Genomic DNA, 17,797 nt, shown 5'->3' with positions numbered 1-17,797 from the left:
GAACACAACGTAAGGGTTAAGTTCAGCAAGATTGATTGTCCCCTCTGGCCTTTTGGCAGTAACTTCTGGCTCTTTTCCACCAAATACGATATAAGAACTAACAGGCATGTGCCCGTTTGAAGAATGTTTGAGTATTCGTTTGATCATGGATGAAAGCTTTAAATTAAAGTTAATAGTGTCGTGTTTGGATAATTGGGAGAATAATATGTGTGTTTACTTCTTTATCTGTTACTAATTCCCTCTCCCCTCTCAATCCTGAGTTGGTGATAGTGACAGTGGGAAAACTCAGTCCATAAACTGAAAGTGAACTTGGCGGTTGTGGTTTGCATTGATAAAGTAATAAGTGAACTATTGTATCAACGGTTCATGGAAAAGACATATCAAATCTGATTATGACATTCCCTGTGGTCTGTTTTAAGGGCAGTCTCTTGAGAAGTAGACTATAACACTATATGGAGAGTTTGTGTCTCAAAAAGGGGATTCTTAATGGGAGTTTGGTACAGGGGCTGTTGACCCAATGTCCACCCCTTCTGTCAGTTATATTATATTTGATGGAAAGTTGGTAAAGGGCTTTTTTTGACAGTGTGATAAACGTTATAAATGCTTGTAGTAGATATGCTGGGAGATTTGTGTCAAGTTGTCTCTTTGTCTTACTCCCATCTTGATATTGAATCAGATTCAGATTGATTATAGACATATGTATTAGCAGCCAAATCTTGTGTTTAGTTTAAGTTCATTACTTTGGTCTCTTCCTATATCCTATATGGGCGGTTACCTCAGGAGGAACGGCTCTTTTGTTAGAGGAACTACGGCCCATAAACTCAAACTGAACTCGGTCGCTGTGGTTTGTACAGATCAAGTAATAAGTGATCTATTATATCAACAGTTAATGGAACATTTCCTGGATTGAACATTTGAGGAGAGTTTATGGTGATGACTACTGGTCTGTAAGGGCATAACAAAATGGAAAATGTGTGTCCCTAAAATTGGATTACCTAATGGGAGGTGGTTAAAGTAGCTGTTTGTGGAGGCGTGTGACACAGGTTCAAATCCCACTGCAGTCAGCATGTCGTTGTGTCCCTGAGACACTTCACCCCAAATTGCTCCTGTGGGGATTGTCCACAGTATTGAGTATGTAAGTCGCTTTGGATAAAAGCGTCTAACAAGTGACATGTCATGTAATGTGTTTTGCTCCTTCACTGTTGCCATCTTTACTGTTATCTGTTAGCCTTTGTAAAACTGGCACATTTATTTAACAAAGAACCACTTGGAAACACTTGGTGACCGGGTCAGCTTGTGGTTCTTAAAAGACGACATTTGGAGAAAACTGGACAGATAACATTTAAAAAAAGGCTCCTCTCTATGAAGAAATGATGAATGCTTGAGCTCTTGTGCCAGAAACATGCACACCGTACCATGTAAATATCCCTCTGGGGGACAAATAAGGATAGCTGTATCACTTCCGTAAATTACTCATTACTTTATCTATATGAGAGCCAGTGTTTGTACAACATGATTACAGTCCTCCCTCTCTTCCTCACCGCTGCAGTCACAGCTGCTTCCCGCTTCCATTCCAGTTAGAGATCACATGAATTAATTGCGAGGCGAAGACTGGGTGACCCATTTTATGGTGGAGCTGTTGAACTGAGACATGCAGGGGGAGCACAGCGACTCCGCTGCAACACGTCTATCTCAGCCAGGGGTTTCATTCCTGTTGCATTCACACCGTTTACTGTTTGACAGATTGTTGTGACAGCTATTTTATGGCCCTTTTGTCTCACTCACAAACAATGCAAATGTTACCTCAGGGCAAGTGAAAGGTGAGGATATTACCACCAGGTTTCCTGCCATTGTGAGGAAATGGAGACAACACGGAGAAGAGGGTCTTTGTGTTGATATTTAAATCACGATTGGTGGTGTTTATTGGTGATAGAGAAGGGGCATTGTTTTGTGATCACAACAATTGACACAATATGGTTTGGGGTAGACACACGACAGCTTTCCAACTTTCCCACAAGCATTACTAATCTGTATTTCCTTTGGTGGTGATGTCAGTTACATTTCATTTAGCTGATGCAAAAGACAGTTTGTCCATTGATGTTTCTAATTATATGAAGAAAATATATCTTATTGTTTATATATCGTTAGCAACATGACTACTTCTAGCAGGTTTGCTAACATATCTGTCCAAAGAAAGGAAACAATTGTAATCATCTCAAAGAAATGAAAACCCTAAGTTGGTGCCATGATAAAAGCAGAGATAAACACCTGGTAGTAATAACAGGAAGGCAGGTTTTGTAATTGAAGCATGTAGCTTGTAGCATGTTTTCAACCCAGTCTCACGGCATTTCGTGTCACGAAATTAATTTAATCTATTGATTCGTGTTCACCAACACGATTTTCACCTTTTTTTCGTGTCACACAGAACGATTTTAAATGCAATGTATTTCTATTGGTAGTATGTTTTGTGCCTGCAACACGTCTTTTTGTCCGGTCGGGTCTTGGAAGACCAGAAGCTGTGTGGTTCATAAAAACATGTTCTTACTCAATATCTTACCCTAAGCCTAACCCTATCCCTTTTCTTATAAATTGTATAATGTCTGAGTTTTTTTGCCGTCAGTGAGGAAAAGAAATGGCTCAGAGCCTCAGAATACTGACATCTGTATTTTATGTCATCTCTTTTTCCTTCTAATTTGTTATTATTTGGTGCAGGCACGAAACATACTACCAATAGAAATACATTGCTTCTAAAATCGTTCTGTGTCAGAATACTTAAATCTGTATTTTTTTTAATGTGTTTTTCCTTCTAATTTGTTATTATTTACATTGCTTTTAAAATCGTTCTGTGTGACACGAAAAAAATGGCGAAATCGTGTTGGTGAACACGAATCAATAGATTAATTTCGTGACTATAACACGAAATGCCGTGAGACTGTGTTGCATGTTTTAGCAACTCTCCCTGTTGCTTCCATCAACGTGGCTCTTCAGCTGAAGACGCAGGATATGTAACGTTACTCGGGTTGTTCAGCTACCTGGGGAAAGCTACTGTAAGATGTTGAGTGTTAGCTGAATGCACTCTGTTAGGCAGTGATGCTGAATATGTTCAGGGCTTTTATTGTGAAAGGGAAATTGCGACCTAGATGAATAATTGCATCGTGCAAGCAAGGATTATAGGAATCCAAGATACCATGACGTAAAAATGTTTTCTGTAGCTAGCTTAATGTTGTTTCATACAATGTGTTGAAGCACTGAATATTCATTGGACTCTTCAATGAGCAGTGCTTTCTGTTTCTCTGGGTAATGAGCTGCTGGATATCCTCCTTTTAATCACTTCGGTCCTGCTATCAGAAAGTCTCTCTTTCCATTTTCCATTTCTCTCCCTCATGCTGTCTCTCAGATCGCAGAGCTTGCAGAAGTCCAGTGAGGGTTTCTCTCTTTTCTTTCCTCCTCTCTCTCAGCCCTTTCTTTTGGGGATTTAGCAAAGAATTGTGGGTTTAATGTTTAATCTGAGCAACCGTGAAAAATGAAGCAGAGGGGAAGAAAAAAAAACCCAGATGAGAAATGGAGAAATGGAGGAATACTAGAGGGAGTGGGTGGAAATGGAGCCGAAAAAGAAGGGTGAGGCGGAAAGATACAAGGGTGTGGTTGATGTGAGGAGTGAGAGAGGAGGGGGAGGGGGGGGGGGGGAGAAAAAAGGTGAAAAGGTGGTGTGGTCTTGAGATAGAGAGAACATGAAGAGGTGGGGGGTGAAGTGATGGAAAGATGAACGGACTAGGAGTGGTGGTGCAGGGTGGGGAACGAGTGGAACAAACATGGAGTCAGCTGATAGCTCCCAGTTTCCATGGCAACTGAAGGCCTTTCCCACCCACTCTCTCTTTCACTCTTTTCTCTCTGCCTCATCCGCTCCCTCACTTCTTTCACACTTCATTTTCTTTTCAGTGTTGTTCTTGTTGTTGGGGGGGCTGTCTCTATAATCACGTTACGGCCCTGCTCGTCCCTTTTCGCCCCGCTGATCCTCCCTTTCATTTCCTCTTCTCTCTTCTCCTATTGGCTGGTTATCGGGCTCCTGAAATCCCTCCTCACCTCAGCCAAGTTTGGTGCAGTTTCTGTGTGTTTGTCTTGTATGTGTTTGCTTCCTCTGTCCTCTCCTTATTCCCTATGGGAGCTCCTCCATCCCCTCTTTACCTGAACCAAGTTTGAGTCAAGTTGGATCGTTTTTTTTTACGTGAGCATATCCAAACCTTTGTATTGTCACTTCAAGAAAAACACCAATGCTTGTAAGGAATACAACCATTTTTTTAATTGGCTGCTTTCCCCCTTTATTATTATTCAGTGCAGCTGAAAGGACAGAGACTTAGTGTACAGAGTTGTGCAGGAATGAGTCCTAAAATCCAGATAATTAGTTAGCATTTAGCCACAGCCACGCCCCTTCACTGGACTTGTAATGCACTGAATTAATGCAAACCCTCCCTCTTACTCCTGTATCTGTGTGTGCAATGATAGTTGCTCCATCAGCCTGCAGCCGAACTGTGTGACCCGATAAAAGGGCGTAGCGTTGTCTCCACCCTCTCAGCAGAACTGGATGGAGGCCAACTCCTGGACTGCTGCTCCCTCTCACTTCTCTCTTTGACTCTCTCTCTCTCTCTCTCTCTCTCTTAATCAGTACCAGTCTCTCTCTCTATACCCAGCAGCCCTCTCTCTCACTCTCTCCCCCTCCTCCCCCTCTGAGTCCCACACAGCAGCCATTGTTCTGTGAGGAGCTCCACAGCTGAGCCCTGGGTGGCTGTCGAGGAGAGTGGGGTGCTCTGAGAGAAATCTAGGGCGTGATATGAAAACGCCTCAGCAGCCGTGGTTGTTCAGAGAAGTCCAGTTTACTGAGCTGAATCAGATCAGAGCTGCAGCAAACTGAAAATGCTTTTCTTTGTGTGCAACTGTTGGTGAAATACGGCTTTAGTTGGTGATTTCATCCTTTGACCCAGAGTCTGAAATGTTGGCTGAATGTTTGATGAGACAAAGTGAAATCTTTAGCTTTCCCTGGCAGCACACAAGAAGGCTCTGTGAAGGAATGCTTTGTACCACAATGCACCCTGGGAGTTGTAGTTAAGTTATCTCCTCAAGCTTATTTGATGTACATAGGCTTGCACTTTTTACTTTTCGTACAAAACGCAACGATATACAATAAAGGTGCAACAAAAAGACAGAATTTAAAACAAAATCATACACAGAAAATGCACTAAAGACAGGGATTTCAAGAAGTGGTCAAGCAAAGATAGATAACGAGCAACATCTAACATTTAAAAAAAGTTAAAAAACATTTTAATTGTGACTTTAGTGGTGAGTTTTCAAATGCCATTTAAATTGAAGCACTAAGGCGTTTACTTTTGGGACTTTTAACTTAAAAGACCAGCTATAGAGAGGCGAAGTCCCGCCCATCTACTTCCGCCCCATGGGACCTTATTTTGGAAAAATTATGTATTGAAGTCAATGGAGAGAGAAGACGTATCTCTCGATCCCGTTTGAATTGAGCCATGAATTACACATATGATGTTTGTCAATCTTAAAAAATCATTTCCAAGTAAAAAAAAGTCACAGTTTGTCGTAAAACTGTTGAAATATAAGACTATGAAAAATACGTAACTAGAAAGACTACAAATCCCAGAGTCCCGGTCCCGCATGCTGGCTCTTAGGAACCGACTAACTCCCCTTGTGTGTATGTACAGCTCTCAACATGCCCAGACTTGGAGTGATTTTCACCTCTTTTAATACTTTCCGCCTCATTCTGAAAGAAAGAAGTGAAATGTGCCAACGTGACGGCCGTCTTGGTGTGTGGTGCAAGACGGGAGATGGAGTTCATTGAGCGGTTTCACACAAAAAAAAGTGTTACTTCACAGTTTTACGACACATTTTAAATGTTTTGACTTGCACAATTATCTTTTAAATTGACAAACATCATATGTGTAATTCGTGGCTCAATTCAAACGGGATCCAAAGATAATACTTTTTCTGAAATAAGGTCCCATGGAGGTCCACCGGAAAGGGAGGGACTTCGCCTCTCTATATAAGTTAATGGTACTGATAGTTTAACTCGAGCGATTTAAATCAGGAAGTATTCTCATCACTGTATGTGTGGAAAATGAATGTGAAATAACTTCATGTTCTTTGCACCCATATGATAAATATGAATATGTGTTGCCTTTAGTCCACTGCCATGTTCATGTAAAGACCATGTGACAGACGTTTTAAAAAACCATTTGCTGCTGTGTTTCCCTTGGTCGTGTGTTTTCAGCTAATTCAAATAAAACTAATGAGATCATTTCTGTGTTTGTGGGTCCTGCTGGCTTTCTAAACTCTCAAGCAGCATGCATTGACATACTTCACTTAAGCGTGATTACATTAGTCGAATTAATATCTCGGTTTGTCAATGAAATGAGTCCTGTGAAAGTCTGATTGAGTTGAGCTTATCATTTGACTCAGCAAAGGTCAGGAGTAAAAGTAATAATGAGTTACCAACAGCTATCCAATAATAATACTTGTCTTTAATTGGATACGATATTTTAAACAAGTGAAGCAGCAAAAAGGGATTCAAAATAAGGGAAATATACATAAAAATTAAGCATGAATAGGAAGTGCCACACACATCCCAAAGTACAATCAGCGTCCTAAGACTCTCTTTCTTCCCTCCGTGTCCCCTGCAGGTGGGTGAAGGTGAGGACTGCACGCAGACGACAGACCTGAGGGTGAAGACGGAGCCGGTGTGTAAGTCGGAGCCCGCCTCCCCCGACCCGCCCCCCGCTGAGGACCAGACCGAGCCCGTGGACCTGTCACTCAACAAGCCCCGCCCCTCCTCGCTCCCCTCCTCCGCCGCGGGCACCACCATGAACCCTGCCCCCAGCGGCATGGTGACACAAATGTCCGCTACACCCGTCCCCTCCACAATACAAACCATAGGCTCCATGGTAAATACAGTTTGCTCTTTTTCAATGGTGTGAATGAATGAGTCCCAAAACCTTGAAATTAGTCAGAATATTCCCTTGAAGTCAAACTGTTAAACACCTGAACTAAGAACATCCATAACATTCACCTGTTTGCAACTTACAAATCATGTATCACTTGTATATAGACTCTTATGGCACTATTTTATTGTATTTACTTGCACTATTTTATCTGTTTTATTGATAAACACCTTTTTTCTCTTTTTCAATGTTTTGAATGAATGAGTCCCAAACCCTTATAATGAGTCAGCATATTCCCTGGAAGTCAGATGTTTTTTTGTGATAAAAGCGGTGTTAACATGTAGGGATTATCCTGCTGACATTTTTTTTAAAAGTATCATATCATTATGTGTTTGCCGCTGATCTTAATTTTTGCAATATTCCCAAATCCGATGGAAGAATCTCCTTAGGCCAGAGACCTTTGCGATGCTAACTTCCGGAAAGGCCAATGAAAATATGTCTTCTCTGCACCACTCCATTGTGAGGCATGCAGCATACAGAGCAATTAATTTGCCAATTTAAGTTAAGTTTCGCAGTAGATGTAACACTCTTCCTCTTCCTCTTCCTCCTCCTCCAGGTCCTCTCTCCAGGCTCCATCTTGGCCACTCAGGGTGCCGGGGGTCAGCAGATCCTCCACGTCATCCACACCATCCCCTCCGTCAGCATGCCCAGCAAGGTGGGCCAGCTGCAGACCATCCCGGTGGTGGTGCAGTCGCTTCCTGTCGTCTACACCACCATGACGACTGACAGCGTCGCCACGGCAGCCATCACCGTGCCGCTCATAGGCAGCGACGGCCGCTCAGAAGGATCTGGTGAGTGTTGCTTCCAGTAAAAGCTTCTTTCCCACTACATACAAAACACACTTACATCCACCAACATCTGTATATATAGGATATACATATTTCTATAAGTATTTTTATATATATCGGTATTTTTGTATTCGGGATTGTGGGAATCAGTATTTCGATCTCTCTGTCTGTACAGTTGACTTTGACTTTGACTTAAAGGGGACCTATCATGCAAAATGCACTTTTGTACGTCTTTTCTACATGAATATGTGTCCCCGGTGTTCCAGGGAACTCACCAAGTGTCAGAAAACACAACCCTCTCTATTTTCCTCCATACCCAAATCTCTAAAAAAGGGGCTGCAACGGATCTGATAAAAACTGATCCAGATTTGAACACTGTCCTGACGTCAGGACGGTGGCGCTACGGCTATTAGGCCAACTCCACCAATCAGGAGGAGACCGCCACGGCCATTGCCGTTCGAAAGCGCTGGAGACGCTGTAGTACATATGCCAGGCCTGTAGATGGTGCTGTTCTCACTGAATCTGCCCTTGCTAAAACAGATCTAAAAAATGTCAAATTGAGCGAAATGAGGCATGGCTAAAATGCATGATCTGTTTGGTATTTAAAAAAATAAAAAAAAGTATAAATATGCCTTATATAGGTATGGTCCTACACTATATTATTCAAATATAGCATGATAGGTCCACTTTAAGTAAAAGGTTACAATCGTTGTTCATTTTCGTGACAAATGACACTGCATTAGCCACATTATTATCGGCTCTAGCTTCTATCAAAAGTGATGGGAAGATGACACCCAGTTATTATAAAATAAATCGAATCAACAGTGATTTGGACTCTTATATTGATTTATATTGTACCGAACATACAATAAATATTCTCCTCTCAAAGCCACTAGACTCCATTGAAGGAAAAAAAGTAGTTTTTCTTGTCGTAGTTCTTCTTGTTAGTCTTTCCACTGTTCCAACAATCACCAACTCGGGTTTGTGGGAAGAGACTAAATTAGTAACATATAAAAAACACATGAAAAAGGTAATAGACCATAAAGGACATTTCCCATTGGATTTAAAGGATTCAAAGACCTGTTTTGTCTTGTGTGCATGGACATCTTGAGTCTCGGGCTCTGCCAATAGAATTTGGGGGAAGTTACTTTTTAGAAAGTCCTGTACAAAAGAATGTTATGTTTAAGAAGGTGTGAGATCTCTGATTTCTATTTTTAAATCCCATGTTTTTACAAGTAAATGATTGGATTGTTTTGTTGTGAGGCAATTCAGATACCCAGATGTATGTTTATACACACACACACACACACAGTCACACACACACACACACACACACACACACACACACACACACACACACACACACACACACACACACACACACACACACACACACACACACACACACACACACACACACACACACCACACACACACACACACACACACACACAGGATGTTGGGAAGGTCCACTGCACAGGGAGGGAGTGGTTGTTTAAAGATCATGCAAGTCAATATCATTCAGGAAGAGGAAGGAGATGGTTGATTTATTTCCATACCTCTCCTTTCCCATTCTATTTATTCCTATCTTTGACTGTCACGCCCGCCATTGTTCGTCCCTGATCTGTCACTCCTGCCCACTCTGTTATTTCCAGGGCGCTCTCGGCCTCAGAGGAGTTCAGTGTGTCTCTTGAGGGACGGTTGGTGTGTGTTTGTGGTTAGTGATATGTTAGACTTGCCGTCTGTCGGCCTGTCTATCTTTGTCATTCTGGAAGCCGTCCATATGTGCCAGATGACCGATGCTGCCGTCTAAATTAGGAAACTTGGTGAAATGTTACACAGAAGTTCTACCTCATGAAAGTAAAAGTTATTGCTGTTCCCGATTGAAATGCACCTGTCAACATCTCAGCAGCTGATTCTCTCCAAGTCTCATGAATCAGAATGAGAGCACACACTGTTCGACACTGCTGAGTCACTCTCTGTCATTTTTTTTTACTTTTACCTGAGCTGCTACTCAAACACTCTGCCGTGACCTTTCTCTGACTCTGAGATGACGCAGTGTGTGAACAGGTGATCAATGCTGAAGGGACACGTGTTGTCATGCTGTCATCAAGTCAGACTTAGACCCCATTTACACGAGGACGAAACGGGTTGTATCCGCATAGTTTCTCTTGCGTATAGCCCTTTCATTTCCACGAGGCCGTAACAAAACGATAGGAACGGACCCCGCAAACGATAACGGGTCCCAAGGTGGATAGATCTGCAAACGGAGCGCTCTGGGGGGTCAAACGGCTCCGTGTAATCGCCTCTATACGATCATTTTCTGATAACGATGAAATAGCCCCGCCTCCGTCTCCCCACGTCTCCTGCTCAGATTTAAACTTTAACGGACATGTTGACCGGCGAAAAAAAATGTTAACGGAAACTCTGCCACATGGTCCCCTCGTCCCTTGGAAGAGGCGGAGAGGTGGGTGTTCTTCATCTGCTGGTGGACTGGTTAGTCCACCAGCAGATGAAGAACACCGGTGGACTCCACACGCCGTCCACCGCGGAGAATAAACAGAAGGGCAACCATGGCAACAATGCTCCGGGGGCGGGGTCTTCTTCGCTGCTTTTGGTGTATTTTGTGGCAGCAGCAGCGCCACTTACAGGCCTGGCATATGTACTACAGCGTTTCCAGCAGTCTCGTGTGAACGGACACGTTGAATGAATCGAACGCGTGTGAACGGAATACCTTTTTGAAAACGCATATGCGGCGTAAACGCAAATGTTCCCTTGAATCCAGTTGATTAGTGTTAAGAAACTGTGAACAGAGGGGTTAAAGGAGGCTGTGTAAACATGACGGGAAACTCTTCATTTGCTCAGGCTAGCTGGCGAAACGGGCCTCCACCCATTTGACAAACTGCAGTAAAGTCAGGAGAGGACTCTTTAAAGTAGAGACAATACATACTGATATACACCTGAACATCAGCAGGAGAGGACTCTTTATAGTAGAGATAATACATACTGATATACACCTGAACATCAGCAGGAGAGGACTCTTTAAAGTAGAGACACTACATACTGATATACACCTGAACATCAGCAGGAGAGGACTCTTTAAAGTAGAGATAATACATACTGATATACACCTGAACATCAGCAGGAGAGGACTCTTTAAAGTAGAGACACTACATACTGATATACACCTGAACATCAGCAGGAGAGGACTCTTTAAAGTAGAGACACTACATACTGATCTACACCTGAACATCAGCAGGAGAGGACTCTTTAAAGTAGAGACACTACATACTGATATACACCTGAACATCAGCAGGAGAGGACTCTTTAAAGTAGAGAAACTACATACTGATATACACCTGAACATCAGCAGGAGAGGACTCTTTAAAGTAGAGACACTACATACTGATATACACCTGAACATCAGCAGGAGAGGACTCTTTAAAGTAGAGACACTACATACTGATATACACCTGAACATCAGCAGGAGAGGACTCTTTAAAGTAGAGACACTACATACTGATATACACCTGAACATCAGCAGGAGAGGACTCTTTAAAGTAGAGACACTACATACTGATATACACCTGAACATCAGCAGGAAAGGACTCTTTAAAGTAGAGACACTACATACTGATATGAACCTGAAGATGAACAAAAGAAGTCCTCTGTAATTGATTAAGTGCAGTTGCCGCCTGTTCTTGTAGTCGTGTAGACACTCTTCTTTGTTGGTGCATGTCATCAGCCCACGTTCAACACTGATCGGAAACAAAGAGTGAAGATGTGAGCCTGGCAAGGGGAGTGAGGGGGGGGGAAGAGGGGAGACAGGAACTTTGATATGTTCTGTTTCCTCCTGTACCTGCTAAGCGAAACAAGCAGGAGGCAGCATGACTTGTTCTGTTCCTGTGGAGCTGTGTGGGAGGGAAACGGATGGAGGGAGGAGGGAGGGGGGAGGGAGGGGGGAGGGGGGTGGATAGGTAGACACTGATGGAGGAAAGGAGTCAGACTGGGTGGGGGGGGGTGTCGGGGTGAGGAGGAGAGGTTTCAGGGGTCGAGAGAAGAGGAGATGGGCTGTTCTGTCTTTGAACAGTGAAGGGGTCGGGGGTTTTAATTGTCTCCGGAAACAAAGAACACTTCTCTTGCTGTGTGACCCTCTCCATACCAACACACATACTCCACCCAAATTCCTTGCGTCACCCCCTCACCCCTCCTCACCCCGCCTCACCCCTCCTCGCTCTCTCTCTGGACTTTAAACCTCATGGCGGCCACATTCCTGCAGACAGATGGGAGGAGGGGGGTCGGCTTTTTTCTTAGCATTCACTAAGATTTTTGACCAAAGAGTTAAAAATCACACTCTGAATATGCAGTGTTGGGAGAAGTACTCAGATCTTATACTTGAGTAAAAGTACCAGAGTGTAGGAATGTAAAGTAACTAAAGGTATTAAATACATGTAGTGGAGTAGAAGTACAAATAAAATAAAATGGAAATACTCAAGTAAAGAAAAGTACCTCAATATTATAATTAAGAACAGTACTTGAGTAAATGTACTTAGTTACTTTACACCTCTGTTCTTTGTTTGCTATTGTAGTGTTTTTTAGCTAAAGTAGTTTTATTTCTGACGAAGCAAGAGACTAACTGAAACATGGGAAGAGAGAGGGGGAGAGAGATGGGGAGAGAGAGAGGGATGGAGAGAGAGGGAGAGAGAGAGAGAGAGAGAGGGGAGAGTCGAGAGAGAGAGAGAGGGAGAGAGAGGGAGAGAGAGAGGGGAGAGAGAGAGGGGAGAGAGAGAGAGGGGAGAGAGAGAGAGGGGGGAGAGAGAGAGGAGAGAGAGAGGGGAGAGAGAGGGGAGGATGAGACCGAGGGGAGGAGAGAAGGGGGAGAGAGAGGGGGAGAGAGGGAGAGAGAGAGGCAGAGAGGGGAGAGAGAGGGAGAGAGAGGAGAGAGAGGAGAGAGGGGAGAGAGAGAGGGAGAGAGAGAGGGGAGAGAGAGAGGGGGGAGAAAGTGGGAGAAATGTCCGGAGAGACTAAGTGAATCAGAGCTGCTCTCTGATCCAGACACAGATCATCTGACCGCAGAGGACATGATGTTTACAGACACATCACGTCTCACCAAGGAAATCAATATGATATGATCGAGATAATATGATATAGGAATACCTTCTCACATCATGCCCATTGATAGTAATCATATTACCAAATAGATCCTTTTAGAAATTACATTTCAGAAGCTATGTCAGGAATGTTAATGAAAATGACTCGACACATGACCACGTCACTTAATGAAGAATAAACATTAACATCTGATCAGGGTTTGGAGGTAACTGTTAACATGTCATGGGATTACCTAAAGCTTTTTTTAAAGCAAAAATGGACTATAATTAGTCAAGATTATACTTATATATTATGCTTTTAGATCCTACTTAGTGTCACTTGATTATACTTTCAAATAGGGCAATTTGGCAAATGTTTTCGTGAAAACTCCTGCTGTTGACTTGTGTGTTTCTTAAGATTGTGCCAGTTTAAATGACTAATTAAATGCTAAATATTTACAATCCATTTTATATTGCATTGAAGATGTTCAAAGAGAAAAGAAAGTCAGATTTTTGTAGGTAAAAGTTACATTTTTTTATATTTATTAAACAGTGATGTTACATTTTAGATAATTTGAAATATTCTGAGTACATTTTCGGAAAACGAATCCGATTCCCCATCCTATCATAGTACGTAAAAAACAACAACGCTATAGAGTCTTATGATCATTTTCATTGTCATTTAAACCATTATTTGTATAAAAAACTTGATTAAAACCGCTCTGAAGATCAAGTTTGTGATCTTCTTATCTCGTTTCATCTCACTGATACCTGGCATTACAGAGATTAGCGTTTATTTCATTTTGCAAATATCCAACCAAACTCAAAGCAAAGCAAGACCACTTCTTTAAAATCTTTCTTGCTGAAAACCCAAAATATGTTAGTATTTCCAGCAGCTTGCCTAAACTGAAGGACGCCCAGCAGAGGCTCCGGATCGCCTCCAGTGATTTGTCTTTCAGTTAATTGCTAATTAGCGTTGTCTCTCAGTTCTGCAGAGTGTTTTTCATTAACATCTGTTCACACGGCTCCCCCTGCTCTGACATTGTTAAAGGTTGTTGAAATCGCAACACAAGAAAGAGAAGCAGTGTTGAGACACGGAGCAGTTTCTACCTGGTAACAGAAAGTTAATCACACACACACACACACACAGACAGACAGACAGACAGACACACAGACACACAGACAGACAGACAGACAGACAGACAGACAGACAGACAGACAGACAGACAGACAGACAGACAGACAGACAGACAGACAGACACACTGAGCGTTGTCTTGCTAATGTGCTGGAATCTCTGTTAAGAAGTTATTAACCCCCTGCTGTTTTCTGTCTGTTCCCCCTTCCTTCTTTTCACTTCTTCATTCTCCTACTTTCATTCCCCTGATTCTCTCTTTTTATTCCATCTATCTTTTCCCCTCCATCCTGTCCTCTCTCTGCAGTTCGTTTTAAGCCCGGCTCGACGTCTCCGGTGGAGTTTCAGAGTGACAGCGATGCAGAGAGCGGCACAGAGTCGGGGTCCGCCTCCCTCAGCGCCCAGAGCCTCGACGCAGGGTGAGTCCAGACACAGATGCAAACAACAAGCTGACTATATTTAAAGACACCTTGAGTTCAAAATGTTCCCACACCTGAGAGAGATACATTCCCGCAAAGTGGGACGCACATGTGGTTTATTTTGCCACTAGTCTCTGTTTTGTTCTGGTGTTGTTCTCTACCAGCATCTGTATTAGCATGTAGGGGATGCAGTCCTGTTTGCTGCAACTACAAAGGATGGAAATGCCAGATGTAGAGCCACATTGATCTGAGTATCCACAAAAGTATCCTAAATTAAATGGTCATTTGGGGAATTTACATGGCATTAGCTTAAGTCTGTAGAGGAGACAAACTACCCTTGACCTCATATAAAGATTTTAAGGCTATATTCTAATATTTGTTAGATTGTTTTGTATTCTACCTCTGCCTTGAAACTTTAAATCAGTTCTTACCTGTGCCAGAATGCCAATGTTTTAATGTTGGGTTACAATTTGCAATACATTTGTATGAAAACCTGTCTTCTGCTACAGCTAAGGTCCATTATAAACGAGATGTCTGCCGCTGTTGACAGGACATAAATACAACAAACCATGCATGATGTCATCTCAGTTCAAAGTCCATGATGGGAGTTGACAGGGCCAGCGAGAGAGAGAGTAAATGCGCAGCGGGGTTTCTGGGAAATGTGGTCTTTGTGTGGATCACCTTCCTCCCCTGCAGAGTAATTACATTACTGCGGCGCTGCCTGGCTGGACACTTATATAACCTTATGTAACCCTCTGTATTCAGCAGAACACACGGAGACGCCCTGGATGTATCAGTGTGTGTGTCTCTGTGTGTGTGTGTGTGTCATGTTTGCATGCTCAGTACAAATTGAGGACTTTTTGTTCTTCTCCAGTGAAGTGTGGCATTTTGAAAGGTTGTTAACTCAAGGCTGCAGAGTGAAGGTTACTGTGCCAGTGTAGAGGCACGCAAAACAGCAACACTGTGTGTGTGTCCAGGGTGTCCAGGGTGTTGGTTAGTAAATCAGAGCTCCTGCCACACCCAGTGGGCGAGGCTGCTGACTGTAACTGAAATCCAGGGTGTGGACGCAGACGGTTAGCTTAGTGCTTTAATCTTGTGTGTGTGTGTGTGTGTGTGTGTGTGTGTGTGTGTGTGTGTGTGTGTGTGTGTGTGTGTGTGTGTGTGTGTGTGTGTGTGTGTGTGTGTGTGTGTGTGTGTGTGTGTGTGTGTGTGTGTGTGTGTGTGTGTGTGTGTGTGTGTGTGTGTGTGTGTGTGTGTGTGTGTGTGTGTGTGTGTGTGTGTGTGTGTGTGTGTGTGTGTGTGTGTGTGTGTGTGTAATGGCAAGTGAGAAACAGAGAAGGTTTTTCTTTCAATACAGTTTTACCTACATCATGGTTTTTGAATGAATATCATAATTAAATCGGAAGATCACAGTACAAACAATGTTATCAATGACAACATAATTTAGATTGAATCTAAGAGGGAGAATATGGGGGGGTGTATGTAGTTTCATTCTCTCTTTCGTTGGTATGAGGAGAGAAGGAGTTAAGATATGAAGGGAAAAGGAGACGCAGTGAGGTGGAAGCTGTGTGGGAAATAGTATGTCTCTGTCGCCCCCCTGTGGCACAAACATAACGTTGAAATAAACCTGCTTTCATGATATGGCTATGGATAATGTTTGAATTGTTTAACTCAGCCTCACTGCCTCCCGTTCCCCCCTCAGGTCGGTGATGGACCTGGAGCCCGTGGACCCAGACTCTCCGGACGTCAAGAGGAGGCGGATCCACATGTGTGATTATGAAGGCTGCCAAAAAGTTTACACCAAGAGCTCCCACCTCAAAGCCCACCGGAGGATACACACAGGTGAGAGCTGAGCAGAGAAGCAACATCTGTCCAGGTTTAAAGGAGCCGTTCACCCCTAAAAAGAACATCACTGCCGGTTACATTATATTATATTTAGCTGATGCTGAAGTGTTGTAAACTCAAAACATCACAAAACCTGCAGCTACATTTGGTTCAAAAAGCCTAACTATTGTAAGTGCCGATGGATTAGTTTCAAATGAGCTAAACTTCAATCAAAGAGTGAGCATTTTTCTGCTGGTATATTAATTGTCATGTATCTACGAAGAGTTGAACCCTTAAAAGGTCCACCAGTCCAAAAGCTAAAATGTTATTTGCTCTCCTAAAGAAAATGCTACAAAATGGTGTTGCTGTTTTATCTTATTCAGGTAACTGGTAGTTCTGTGAAAAGCTTGATAATTATTAGACATAACAATTGCAAAATAATTTTTAAAAGGTGAAGAGAGCCGGAAATAAAAAGTTGAGCAGGCTAAATGCTTTTTGTTTAGTGTTATTTGTTCTTATTCTTACAATGAATAATCTTACAGTAAAAGATCTTTACAAAAGAGGCAGAGAGACATTTTACCTGGGCTGGGAATTCTGGGAAATGTAGTTCAAACCTAACTGAAGCAGGATAACATGACTTTTTCTCTGGTAGATCCGTCCAGAATCCAAACACTCTTCTCGCCTCCCATCTTTTTCTTACCGCCTCCCTTCCTGTCATCTCTCCTAACTCCTTGTCTCCTTGTCTCCCCCCCCCCCCCCCCAGGAGAGAAACCCTACCACTGCACCTGGGAGGGCTGCACCTGGCGCTTCGCCCGCTCCGACGAGCTCACCCGACATTTCCGCAAACACACGGGCATCAAACCGTTCCGCTGCACCGAGTGCGACCGCTCCTTCTCCCGCTCGGACCACCTGTCCCTGCACCGCCGCCGCCACGTCATGATGTGAACTCTGACCCCCCCTCCCTCACCCTAACCCCCCCCCCCCCCCCTCACAGCACATCTTGTACCAGAGACCCCCCTCCAAACTAAGGCTAAAAAAACTTCACCTCTGCTGGAGCCTACATCAGGATTTTTATCAGCAGAGAAAAAGAGACACAGTACCTCCTCCTCTCCTTCCTCCTCTTCCTCCTCCTCCTCATCATCATCATGGAATCACAGGAATATCAGGAATGTGTGTGTGTGTGTGTGTGTGTGTGTGTGTGTGTGTGTGTGTGTGTGTGTGTGTGTGTGTGTGTGTGTGTGTGTGTGTGTGTGTGTGTGTGTGTGTGTGTGTGTGTGTGTGTGTGTGTGTGTGTGTGTGTGTGTGTGTGTGTGTGTGTGTGTGTGTGTGTGTGTGTGTGTGTGTGTGTGTGTGTGTGTGTGTGTGTGTGTGTGTGTGTTGGAGGTTTAGTTTTAATAATATGTGTGTTTCAACACATCTTCATCATCATCACCGTCCACCCAACACTCCCCAGCATCCTCCATCTCCTCTGAAGGTCATACAACAGCATCCATCCGAAGGAGAGGAGGAGGAGTAGAGTGTGAACTGAAA

The 17,797-nt window shown here is 43.3% G+C and overlaps 1 protein-coding gene across 4 annotated transcripts in view; it reads left to right on the top strand.

Annotated features, from left to right (window-relative positions):
* Window positions 1-17,442, top strand: part of klf8 (Kruppel-like factor 8) — a 71,507-nt gene extending 54,065 nt beyond the window's left edge. For 3 of the 4 annotated variants that reach the window (XM_034113974.1, XM_034113975.1, XM_034113977.1), the window contains exons 3-8: window positions 6,696-6,956; window positions 7,392-7,472; window positions 7,570-7,804; window positions 14,332-14,443; window positions 16,146-16,285; window positions 17,031-17,442. In XM_034113974.1, coding sequence (XP_033969865.1) covers window positions 6,696-6,956; window positions 7,392-7,472; window positions 7,570-7,804; window positions 14,332-14,443; window positions 16,146-16,285; window positions 17,031-17,212 — 1,011 coding nt within the window. In that variant the 3' untranslated portion in view covers window positions 17,213-17,442. The remainder of the gene's footprint in view (window positions 1-6,695; window positions 6,957-7,391; window positions 7,473-7,569; window positions 7,805-14,331; window positions 14,444-16,145; window positions 16,286-17,030) is intronic. The other variant, XM_034113976.1, reaches the window with a different exon arrangement.
* The last annotated feature ends 355 nt before the right edge of the window (window positions 17,443-17,797 follow it).

Source organism: Trematomus bernacchii, unplaced genomic scaffold (assembly GCF_902827165.1).
Source record: "Trematomus bernacchii unplaced genomic scaffold, fTreBer1.1, whole genome shotgun sequence".
NCBI classification, from domain to species: Eukaryota; Metazoa; Chordata; class Actinopteri; order Perciformes; family Nototheniidae; genus Trematomus; species Trematomus bernacchii.
The sequence above is the reverse complement of the archived record's forward strand: the minus strand, read 5'-3'. Positions and strand labels throughout refer to the sequence as shown.